The sequence below is a fragment of the Erythrolamprus reginae genome, chromosome 3 (assembly GCF_031021105.1).
Source record: "Erythrolamprus reginae isolate rEryReg1 chromosome 3, rEryReg1.hap1, whole genome shotgun sequence".
Lineage (NCBI taxonomy): Eukaryota > Metazoa > Chordata > Lepidosauria > Squamata > Dipsadidae > Erythrolamprus > Erythrolamprus reginae.
The window spans coordinates 149,772,625-149,785,329 of record NC_091952.1 but is presented as its reverse complement, the minus strand read 5'-3'; the positions used below and the strand labels follow the sequence as shown (position 1 = coordinate 149,785,329).

General features: G+C 37.2%; 1 protein-coding gene across 7 annotated transcripts in view; it reads left to right on the top strand.

The window, feature by feature from the left end:
- The window catches only part of MTRR (5-methyltetrahydrofolate-homocysteine methyltransferase reductase), a 35,688-nt gene that overhangs the window by 16,176 nt on the left and 6,807 nt on the right, over positions 1 to 12,705 (top strand). For 4 of the 7 annotated variants that reach the window (XM_070747037.1, XM_070747035.1, XM_070747036.1 and 1 more), the window contains exons 7-12: positions 113 to 266; positions 1,958 to 2,046; positions 2,883 to 3,063; positions 4,551 to 4,593; positions 5,289 to 5,454; positions 8,120 to 8,238. In XM_070747037.1, coding sequence (XP_070603138.1) covers positions 113 to 266; positions 1,958 to 2,046; positions 2,883 to 3,063; positions 4,551 to 4,593; positions 5,289 to 5,454; positions 8,120 to 8,238 — 752 coding nt within the window. Of the gene's footprint in view, positions 1 to 112; positions 267 to 1,957; positions 2,047 to 2,882; positions 3,064 to 4,550; positions 4,594 to 5,288; positions 5,455 to 8,119; positions 8,243 to 12,705 lie in introns of all 7 variants that reach the window. The other 3 variants (XM_070747031.1, XM_070747030.1, XM_070747032.1) reach the window with 1 other exon arrangement.

The following is a 12,705-nucleotide window of genomic DNA, read 5'->3' as shown; positions in this document are numbered from 1 at the left end:
ACTATTCGAGTAATACGATAATTGTGACTATCTCAGGTTCCTGGGAAGGACTCAATAAATTGATAAAAATGACAATTCTAATATCACTATAATAATAATAATTTAAATACAGGAAACAACATTTACCTATCAGCCTGGAGATGACTTTAATATAATTTGTCCCAATAATGCGTTGGAGGTGGATGAACTTCTTGATATTTTGGGACTCTTGGGAAAAAAAGATCATTTTGTTTGCATAAGAGTTAAGGAAGGCACTAAAAAAAGAGGTAAGTTGTGTGTCAGTATTACGTGGCATATGATGCTGCCTTTTGAGAAGTAATGTGATCTTGTGAGTTGTATTCTTATTTTTGTCTGGAGCCAGTGTCATTTAATTTCTTAATTTCTGTAAATAAAATAAACTCCACACATCTTTTTATGCTTTTTTGTTTACAACAATGTATGCTAGTTCAAATGCCATTAGCAAGTGGCTAGAGGTTGTGGTTTGGGGTGTTCCCCCTCCCCCCAATGGTTGGGTGAATCATTGCATTATTTTTGCTCCATTAGGTTTATTTATAGCTTAGTCCTATGCATACTCATGTGCATACATATGCTATCCTAATTATAGATTTATTCCGTATTACATAATCTTGAATATATAAGGTTAATCTTATTTTTTGTTGAATTTATCTGGGTCCTTGAAGAGCTCTTTGTGAAACTTCTTATTCTGAAGAAATGTAGGTTCACTGCAAACTTTTATCAAAAACACCTCCCAGAAGTCAGATCAATTTCATAAATTTGATCTTGCTAAAATTGCCTTGCTCCAACATAAATGGGGAGGAGGGGGGCGGCATAGAAACACCATTGTGACAATGTCAATTTCTCTCTGATTCATAAGAAGTTGTCCCCTTATCCTGCCATTGCTGAATAAAAGAAGTATAATTCTTTCATAACTGAAATCTGATCTCTGTTTTGACGTCTATGCTAAATTACTGTTCTGCATCTCAGTATCAGTCAAATAGCTAATCCATAAAGAAAATTATCTCAATCTCCTTGCTCAACTTGGTGCCATTGAACTGTTTTACAATTTTGACACTCAGACTTCCTCAATGGCTAGAATTTGCGGGAATGCTGTCAGCAATGTTGGAGCATTCCAAGATGGGGAATATCATTCCAGCAATTTACTTGGGGAGGGTGTTTTTCCATCCAGAACTTTACATTCTAAGATCCCTTCTGAAAAGAAGCATTCTTGGGACTTTGTTTCATCCAAATGGTTTCCACGCAAACTGTCTGCAATTGACCTTGTCAACTCTTCTGAATGTGGAAGTGTTTCAGGAGGTTTTTCTGTTTACCCTCCAAGATTGTCCTCTTAAGCATTTTGGGCTTGCCAGTTATGAGCATGCCTAGTACAGTCCTCAGAATATATGGGCAAATTATATCCCAGAGTTGCTTTATACCGTGTTTCCCCCAAAAGAAGACCCAACTAGAAAATGGTTTTTCAAGATGTTTGTAATATAAGCCCAACCCCCAAGATAAGCCTCAGTTAAGATTGTTAGCCAGACAGACCAGTAGTAGTATTCTACTGGTTTGCACAAGTTCACATGAACCAGTAGTGGAGGCGGGAGGCACCATCCACCCACCCGGATGTCCTCATTGATGCTCTGCGCATGCGGGAAAGCGCCATGAGCAAAGTGCACGCACTCCCATGTCCAAATCAGTAGCAAAGGCAAGTGAATACTACTGCTGAGATAGATTCATTTAGAGCCACATCTCCCCGAAAGTAAGACCTAACTGGAAAATAAGCCTTAATCTGTCTCTTGGAGAAAAAAAAAAAAAAGACCTAATTGTTATTTTTGGGAAAACATGGGTACTACCTGAATCAAAGGAGCTGAGATGCTTTTTAGATTTCTTTCCAAGTAATTATGCAGAAGGCAAAGCTTTTTTTATATGGTCACTGTTTTATGTTATTCTTTTAAAATAGGAGCAACATTGCCACAGCATATACCAGATAACAGTACTGTTAAATTTATGTTTACATGGTATTTGGAAATCAGAGCAGTTCCCAAAAAGGTATTTTCCTGTTTATTTTTTCATATCTGTAGTCATTAACTATAATTTGTGGTACACAGCAAGATTCACTTTGAGTCTAGACCAAATGCCATTTTAATTTGCCTCTTATGTTGCAATTGTACTGTCTGCTACTTCATATTAAATATATTCGACAACTGATGTATTGCTTACTTAACCGTCTAGCCAAACTGATTGCTCCTTGTGGTTGAGAATAATGTAGGTATTCTTTTTTTCTTATCTTTGATGGGCAATACAGTAAATGTATAAATAGTTGCCTATACTAAGTGAAATAATTTTATGCCACTTCAGAATCAGGAAAAAAATTCTATGAATATTTACTGATGCAATGAATAAAATCACTATTGTGGAGATTATAGTAATAATTAACAACAAGCTTGAATAAGGCTGTGTGTGTATATAATATTACTTTTTCAATTAAATAAGATGAGTCCGAATACCTAGTGTTCGAAGTATAGCAGATGAACATATTGGGTTATTTTTTCAACATAAACCACTAGATGTCATCACCTAACAATCTATGGAAACTTCTATTTGCTGGCAGTGTTTCTCAACTTGTTTACATTTTATATATTTATAAAAATCACAATGCATATTAAATTGTTGCATTTATCTTTATGCAGTTGTGTAATTTTAATGTAATTCGTTAGTGTTAAACATTGCTTCAAACACAATTCATATCTGCTTGCTTTTTGGTTTTAAACCACTCATTATGACTAACTTTGGGTAATTAATAAGAGGACTATTTTTTTAAGTTTAGATTAGTTTTGTTAACTCATGCTCAATTCTGATTTATTTGTTTGTTTATTTATTATTAGGCATTTCTGCGCTCTTTGGTAAATTATACCACTGACATTAATGAAAAAAGAAGACTTCAAGAATTGTGTAGCAAGCAAGGATCCTTGGAATATAACACTTTTATAAGGGATCGTAGTGTTACTTTATTAGATTTGCTCCGGGTTTTCCCAACTTGCAAACCCTCTCTTAGTCTTTTGATTGGTGAGTTGTTTTATGGGATGTTTGAACTAGAGAAAACAAGATAACAAGATTTATGGATTTAGAAGTTGATATGTTGCCCATTTTCCAAAGAAGCTGAGCTAAATTACCCTAATACATTTTACACTATGACTTGTCTTGCTGTATGAGTTCTATATTCCATATTAAGTTGTGCATGTGGAACAATAACTAAGTTGTGGGCTATGAATTAGAAAGTCCCTGTGTTTCAATTTTGTTTCGGCCATAAATTTGGTGAGTGAATTAGGCCAATTCCTGTGTTATGCCTTATCCTTTATACACTTTGTAATGTTTATTTATTTATTGACGTAAAGGTGACTACTTGCACTCATAGGGGATTGCAATCAAAACAGAGAGTAACAAAATTAATATTCTAACTAATTAATAGCCTTTCTACTTCGACACTCAGAAAAATAAGGTCTTCATTGCAGGATATTAAGAGAAGTAAGTTCTTATGCTCAGAGTCTATTGGCAGTCATAAGAAAGTGCATTGATAAGATCCACCCAGTTCACATACATGGGAATATTCAGCATACCCTTCTTGAGGAACTGAATGGAGCAAATTAGTGGTTTTATGTAGATATTAAATACCGTAATATGAAAGGGGAGGACCAAGCACCATAATGGAATGGATGACTATTGTTTCCTCACACATATTCTTATCTGGAATTGCCATTTACTTAGTCTGGAACTACCAGCTCTACCAAATCCCAATACTGTTAGATAGTCCAGAAGTTATTGGGCAGTGTGTAAGCTGACAAGTCAAGAATACTTTTGAATTGCCTTGTTAATGATATAGAATGCTGCCAAAAGATCTAAAGAGATCAGGAAGGCTGTACTCTCTCTCTATATGTCTTCAGAAAAATAATCCACCATTGTAACAAAACCATTTCTATGCTGATTTTAAATGATCCAGATAAACCATTTGCTTTAAAACCATCCCTCTGTAACCAGACACCTATTACCAGAGACGTCTGCAGGACATTCTGTTTTTGCAATACAAATTTTCTCCTTTCATATTTTCCCCTTGACGACTGTTCTACAAACCCCTCTGTCCACCATTGAATATTGGAGATCGGCCAGTAGTTGTCCCAATGGCTGAATTAAGTAGTACCTATTGAGAAGAGCATATATCACTGCTTCATTCATAGTGTTGACACCACCTCTCTCCTAAACGGAATTAACCATCTCCCCAATCCAATTAACCATCTCCCCAAGAGATTGCCCAAATATTTGAGTATAAATCAAGCTTAAAGATGAAGCTAGATATGGTAATAGTACGTATTATTGGACTTATATATAATAATGTTTATAAAAATTGCAATCAATACAATATACAGAATACTTCAGAATGCTTTAAGTTTTATTTAAATACGTAATTATTAGATGATTCCATTGTTGTTTTGTTTTTGTAAATAGATGAGAGTGGATCCAAGGCTAACCTTTATACTCACAGGTTTCTTCCTTTTCAGAACATCTTCCAAAGTTGCAAGCTAGACCCTATTCAGCTGCAAGGTAATGTAATTACATTTTAATTGGGAACTGAATGTGTTTTCCATTTGTTTAAATGGATCCAATCCTTTTAATGTTAGAGAAGATAACAGAGAAGTTAAATTGAAATTTTTGGAACGGTATTAGCTTAGCAATTGAAGACTGGAGGTCATTCACATATATAACTTTAGATTTCTTGTGGTTTGTTTCTCAGCATTGGTAACAGCAGAATGAATAGGCATCTTTACAGAACATTATCTCTGTTTTGAAACTTCCTATTTGGTTTGTTGTGGCTCATTTGTCCAGGCAAACCACTGTTTCAAACTGATTCAAGTTGAAGCCAATTCTCAAGCCTTTGAACTACACAGCTGTTGGCCTATAGCAGCACCTTCATGTTGTGTGTTTGTGATTCCTCAGCCATTTTTCTGCAAGGCTAATCATTGGAATTCTGATAAATCATGCAGAGAAACTGAACAGTATAATGAGAGCTTTTGGGAATTGTCTTTTATATTAACTCTTATAACTGGCCACATGCATTCAGGATCAGATTCCTATCTGGAGTGTTGGGCAATAGTAATATCTCATGATCATTCTGAGAATAAAAGGGTTAGTAGAAGCACACAGCAGTGTAACTATCCAGAATAATCCTTGCTTTTGACAGAATACTTTGTTACTATTCAACAGAACATTTGGTTTTTCTTTTGGCTATTTCATTGCAGTTCGACTTTGTTTCATCCTGGAAAGATGCATTTCATCTTTAATATTCTGGAGTTTCCATCCCACCTAGGTGAGCTGCGAAGAGGGGTCAGTACGGGTTGGCTAGCTGATCTGGTTGCCCCAATGCTTCATGTGAATCAGAAGAGCAAAGAATTCTTCTCTCCACAGGTATTAACATTTGAGAAAAAGCTTGTGTTTTCCAAGGCAGAAACTAAGAAAATAATTGCTTCCATTCTAAGTACAGTGGCTTGTGAATTGGTAGTAGCAGCTATAGAATATAATTTAGGGTTCCGTGCAAAGGTATTATTCTACTAGCAGACCTGGTTCTGAGAATGTAAAACTTCCACTCCTGATCGCCAGATTGTTGGAATATTCTGGAGGAAATTTGGATGGATTTCTGAGCTAGGGGAATGAGGATTAAAAAAAATAGAAGCCAAGTCATAAAACATTGACTGACATACACTGCTTTGGGATTGTTGATGAGAAATGCATTATAATTTTTTGCAAAAATGTTCCCTAATATGTCTCCATTGTGCTGGAAGTGTAAAAAAGAAATAGGTTCATATTATCATCAATGGTGGAGCTGTAGCAAAGTCAAGACATATTGGAAAATGATAGAAAGAATAATAAAAGAAATAATAAAGCAAGAGATAGAAAAAACTCCGGAATTTTAATTACTAGGTATAAACAAACAGAAATATAAGAAAGATATTTTACATTTAGTTATTCATATAATGACAGCGGCCAGGATAGTATATGCGCAAAATTGGAAGGGGGAAGATATTCCCAAAGAGGAGGAGGTTATTAAGAAAATATTAGACTGCGCTGAAATGGATATGATGACAAGACGGTTAAATAACCAAGAAGAATCTGAATTTTATGTGATTTGGAATAAAGTGAATACATGGATAGACAAAAAGAAGAATTAAAAATGCATATTAGTAGTATAGTTAGGATTTAATTTTTGTGTTTGTACTTTGCTTAGATATGATAGTTTGCTTAGATAGTTTATGTTTTGTTTTTTTTCTCATAATAAGGTAATATAAAATTTCTTCTTTTCACTTAAAGTAATAGGTTGACTTAACATATTAATAATGTATTCTTTTTTTGTAATGCAATTTGACTTCTTGAACAAGCAGGGTATTTTATGTTAAATGTGTGTTTGTAGGTTTGTCAATTTTAAGAAAATCAATAAAGTTTATAAAAAAAAGAGAGAGAAATGCATTATAATTTTAAAATTACAAATGTTTTATTATAATTTAAAAGATAATTTGTACATGTAATAATCAGGGGTGGGTTCCACTTACCTTCCCTACTGGTTCACGCACCTGTCACATCACACAAATGACCTTCTGCATATGTACAGAAGCCTCTGCGCATACTCAGAGGGTTCTTTGCCAACCACAGTGACCAGAAAACTGGTTTGGGGTATGTGGACACTCAGCCATTGCTGCCAGTTCAGTGAGCGAGTGCAAATTTCCGCCACTGGTCCGGGCGAAGTGGTCCAAACCGGTAGCAACCCACCACTGGTAATGATGTATTATTGGTATGTGACACCAGAAAAGCTTTCTGGAATGTATAAAAGTACTTCAAAACTATGTTGGAAATGTACAAGATGTGAAGAGTTACTTTATCATACTTGGTGGACTTGTAAAAAAAAGCTAGAAAATTTGATATTTAAATAAAGAATATGAAAGATTAATATTCAACTGAAACCAGAATCTTTCTTACTGGGATTAATGCATAGATAAGTAGAAAAGGTTTATGGAAGATTGTTTTTGTATATGGCTTCCACAGTGAGATTGTTATTTGAACAAAGATGAACAGACTCTAAAATACCCACAATGGAGGAATAGTTGATAAAGATGACAGAATTTCTAGAAATGGCAAAATTAACTTACTTGATTAGGGAAAACACAATGTTTAGATTTGCTAGTGACTAGAAATCCTTTTTGGATATTTTGCTGAAAATGAGGGGGAAATGAATTTGTAATTCATGGGTTTGATGTCTAGAAAGAGCCATGATGTAATCTTAGAGAGAGGATAAAATATAATGTATTTATGACTGCTGTAGGAAAGATTGATTGCCAATCATTTATATCATTTGTCTTTTGTCTTTCATTACTTTCCTATTTAGTAGCCACTTTTTTGCTGCCTTTTTCATCTTTAAAATTTTACTGTTTTTACTTTACAAAAATTTCTTTAATGAATATCAAGTTAAAAAAATAGAACATAATAATAATAATTATGTTGAAGAGTACATAAATAATCTAAAAATTTCAGAATTCATTTGAGGGAAACAAACTACTTTTAGTGACAAGAATCAACTTGCATCCATATGAAGGGCTTTATGGCCAAAAGAGAAATTGCAATCATTTAAAAAATAAATCATTTCATGACATTATTTGCTAAAGAAACAGCAGCTATATGAAAAAATGCTTATAACGACACAAGCCTTTCATTTATTACATTAATAGAAACTATGTTTTAATATAAGTGAGGCCTGTGACTTTTACTCTTCTTTTGTCTGTGACCTTCTTAACTATCTACATTGTTCTGTTCAAAATGTTGAAGCAACTGTCACACCATGCTGTGGGAGAACATGTCAAAGACAAATGTTGCACTTGGTAAACCAATTTCTGTTATTAGAAATTGAGTTTCTGTCATCTTATTTCACTTCCATACAATGGAAATCATTAATTATTTCTGCTTTTCTTTATTATTATTTTTTAAAGTAAGTAATTTAGCAATCATGCCTAATCACTAGAGGAGAGTGGTATTGGCTTGTATATTTTCTTCAGTTTCATCTAAATACATTTTAATTGTATTTTAGATCAACATAATTCCTCGCCCATCCAATGCTTTTCATCTACCAGACAATCCATCTGTTCCTTTTATTATGGTTGGTCCAGGAACTGGAATTGCACCGTTTATTGGCTTTCTTCAGCATAGGCAAGTCTTTTAAATATATCGGTCTGTCACCAACAACCTATTTTCTAGCTTCTGTTGATGAGTGGCAACATTATGAAAACCTTTACCGGATCATGAACAATCAGATTCTGATTGTGTGCTATGGAGATAATCCTTTGTCTCACAAGTTGTATCTTCTGTGAATGAGATATTCAACCCAATCTGATTGTATTTATTAGAGAGCATAATGTTAAGGTAGGGGGAATTGCTGGCTTGGGAGATCTTGATTTTCACTAAAGGTTTGCTTTTGCATTTTGTTTTTTATTCTGTTGGTTTCAAGTGATTTTGAAAATTTGACATCTTTTTCCTTTTTAAAAATAATTCTCCCCCATGCCATTATTAGTAAAGTATTAGGGGGCGGTGTTTGTTTTTCTCGCTCGCTCGCTGTTTATATTACTGTATATCAATTTAGCTTTCCTTTTTAACAGTGTCTTTTATGCTAAAGTAACATATATTATGCTAAGGTATTATATTGCTATTGTGGTATTTAATCTAATTTATAAGTAACATAAATTAATAATAAACATGGCAGTGTTTTTAAAGGTTAATAAAATTATATTTTTAAAAATTGTATAAAAACATATGCAGTCTTATTCCATGCTTCTCATGTGGTAATGAATGGAGGCCAATTTGAATTAAATTTACTGTTCCCAGTTAATCATATCTGTGATAATGTCTGGGGGGTTTTTCCCTCCACTTTAGTTTTCCCAGAAGTTGCTTTTCAAATATGATATTTGGATTGACCTTGTTTAACTTTTGAGATAAGCCAGGATGGACTAGATGCTAATTAAGCAAAGTAGAACCCCAGTTCATCTTGGTTTAATAGATTTCAACCATATCAAATAAAATCTTCAAGTTACATATTTGCATATATTATTATTTCAGGAGAAATGTATGCAAATTTGGGAATAAAAGCTTCATATTAGTTTCTTCTCTATGATAAGTACATTATGATCATAGATATACTGACTAAAATGCTTGGAATATTGCTTGCATTGGACTGCTTTCAACTAACTGCATTTCAGTATGTCAGAGGTACTTTGTATTAGTCGTTGCGAGCTGCGGCTTTTTAAACATCACATCAAGTTGTACTTAAAGATGATAACTGTCAAAGCTGAACTGTAGATGTGCAGAACATCCCAAGTTCAATATTTGACCCTTTTTTCATTCCAAAAACATTGCAATTTATTCATTTAATTACCGTAACATGAATTTACCATATCAGACTTTACACTTTATTTTGTAATATAGAGAAGAGTAATAAGGAGAGTTTTCTAGAAAAGTAACTGTATGTGGAGCATGAAATTGAATGGTTGCCATGCCAAATTACTTCTTTTAAAAACCCGAGTCATAAATTTGTAGAATAACATTCATTGAGATAGCCAGGCTCTGCCCTGGAAAATGGAGAGGCAACAGATTGGCTCTCATTACTGTTTATAATGCAAGTCAGTGTTTAACAAGCTGCTGGGACTAATTTGTTCCATATTATTGAAATAGCCAGTGCACATTATATGCAGCTACGAAATGAGTAAAATGTTGATTTAGTTACAACAGAAAGCATTTCAGGGTTATAAGGCCATTCTGATCCAATAATGGACTAAATGAATATCAAGTAGGAGAACTAGGACCTATGTTAATCTACAAGAAATATGTCTAAAAGTCCATCCTATTTACTCGAAACACAACCTTGTGTTTAATTGACTTCATGTATTTCTATTATTGTAAATACATCTAAATGTAGATATTTAACTATACCTGTTCCTCAGGTTTCAGCAATCGAACAGAAAGTATTGTCTAGATCAGTGTTTTTCAACCGGTGTGCCGCGGCACACTGGTGTGCCACGAGACATCATCAGGTGTGCCGCGAAGCTCAGCTTCTGAGACCGGAAGCTGAGCTTTATTCTTCGCGCCCAGCTGGAGCTTCCCAGTGGAGGCGGCAACAAGTGTCCTTTCGGGCCCGGCGGGAGGGCAATGGCAGCAGGAACGGGAGGCTGCCGGCTGCAGCGGCCCCGGGCAGATGCTGGGGGATGGCAGCGGCGAGCAAGAGCTGCAGGGCGGAGCCACCGGCAGCACCCCGCCCAGCTGGAGCTTTCCTGGCGGGGGTGGCAACAATTGTCCTTTGGGGCCCGGCGGGAGGGCAATGGCAGCGGAAACAGGAGGCTGGCGGCTGCAACGGCCCCGGGCACCGTTCCCTGTAGGCTGGGCACGCCTGCGCCAGGGCACCACAAAATGCCCCCCGCGCACCCTTTTCCGGGGGCGTGCAGGGAGCCGCGGCCACCCACCCGCCTACCCGATTTCCCTCCGCCCGTCTGGGGACACGGATCCACCGCCCTCGCCAGCCTGATCTCCCTCCACCCGGCTGGGGAGGTGGATTCGCCGCCCCCGCCAGCCCGATTTCCCTCCGCCCGGCTGGGGACGCAGATCTACCGCCCTCGCCAGCCTGATCTCCCTCCGTGTGGGGGGGGGACGAACCGACGCCCAGGGGCTGTCCGTCTGTGTTGGGTGGTGCAGGGCAGGCACAGGCAGCCCCAGGGGAGAACAAGGGAGGGAGAGAAAGGAAAGTGAGAGAAAGGGAGGGAGAGAAAATTGAATGAAGGAGGGAAGAAAGAAAGAGTAAGAGGTAGAAAGGATAGAGAAAAAGGAAGAGAAAGGGAGGGGGAGAAAGGAAAGAGGGAGGAAGGGGGGAGAGAAAGAAGATATGAAGGAGGGAGAAAAAGAAAGAGATAGAAAGGAAAGAGGGAGAGAAAGGAATGAGAGAGAAAGGGAGGGAGAGAAAGGGAATGAAAGAGGGAGAAGGGGTGAGAGATAGAAAGGATAGACAGAAAGGGAGAGAAAGGAAAGAGAGAAAGGGAGGGAGAGGAAGGAAAGAGAGATGAGAGAGGAAGGAGGAGACAGAAAGAGAGGAAGGAAGGAAGAGAGAGAAAGAGGGAGGGAGAGAGAAATAGAGCGAAAGGGAGGAAGAAATATTTTTTGTCCAAACTTTTTTAGCCCCCCCCCCCCCCCCCAATGTTCCCCAGGATTTTGAAAATATGAAAAATGTGCCACGGCTCCAAAAAGGTTGGGAAACACTGGTCTAGATCATTGATGGTGAAACTTTTTCCTCCTCGACCCACAGCTCACATTAGAGAACCATCTTTCAGCTGTGGCGATGAGGGTGTTTGCCCGGGTTCGCCTGGTGCACCAGTTGCGGCCCTATTTGGACTGGGAGTCACTGCTCACAGTCACTCATGCCCTCATCACCTCAAGGTTCAACTACTGCAACGCTCTCTACATGTGGCTACCTTTGAAGAGTGTTCGGAAACTCCAGATCGTGCAGAATGCGGCCAAGAGAGTTATCGTAGGGCTACCTAGATTTGCCCACGTTTCTCCAACACTCTGCGGCCTGCACTGGCTGCTGATCAGTTTCCGGTCACAATTCAAAGTGTTGGTAAGCCCTACATGGCATCGCACCAGAATACCTTCAGGAACGTCTTCTGCCGCACGAATCCCAGCGACCGATAAGGTCCCACAGAGTTTGTTTGTTTATTTATTTATTTTATTTGATTTGATTTGATTTGATTTGATTTGATTTGATTTGATTTGATTTGATTTGATTTGAATGCCGCCCCTCTCCGTAGACTCGGGGCGGCTCACAACAGCAATAGAACAATTCATGACAAATCTAATAATTTAAAAAACATTTTAAAAAAACCCGTTATTAAAACAGACATACACACAAACATACCATACATAAATTGTATAGGCCCGAGGGAGATATCTCAATTCCCCCATGTCTGACGGCAGAGATGGGTTTTAAATAAATAAATAAATAAATAAATATAAATGAGTGAGTGAGTGAGTGAGTGAGTGAGTGAGTGAGTAAGTAAGTAAATAAATAAATAATAAGCTGCCCAGCGGGCATATGCGCACTGTGACTGACATAGGGCAACATCTCGCGTGCCCTCAGATGTGGGTCCACGTGCCTTAGGTTCACCATCACGGGTCTAGGTAGATAAAGGTTTGTGAATAGTATTTGCAATTCCCAGACATGAATTTTACTGATTATTTTTGGGGAAATCTCAAATATACGGCTAGAAGAGTTCTTAAAGGAAGAGGAGGTGTCAAAAAGAAAAAAAAGAGACACAACTATATTTAAAAAGTTGCAAGTTGGTAACAGTTGCAAGGAAACGCTACATAGTATTGATCTGAAAGGATACCCAAACTCCTACAATGTAATATTTTTAATATTCTAAATCTGTAAATTGCTACATTAAAAAGTATTTAAAATTGCAGAAAGGTTTTTGCGTTTAATTTTATATCAGGTAGAGATTGTGAGCCATGGTAACATAGTGGTTAGAGTGCAGTACTGCAGGCTACTTCTGCTGACTGACTGTTGCCAGCAGTTTAGCAGTTCGATTCTCATCAGGCTCAAGGTTGACGAAGCCTTCCATCCATCCAAGGTCGGTAAAA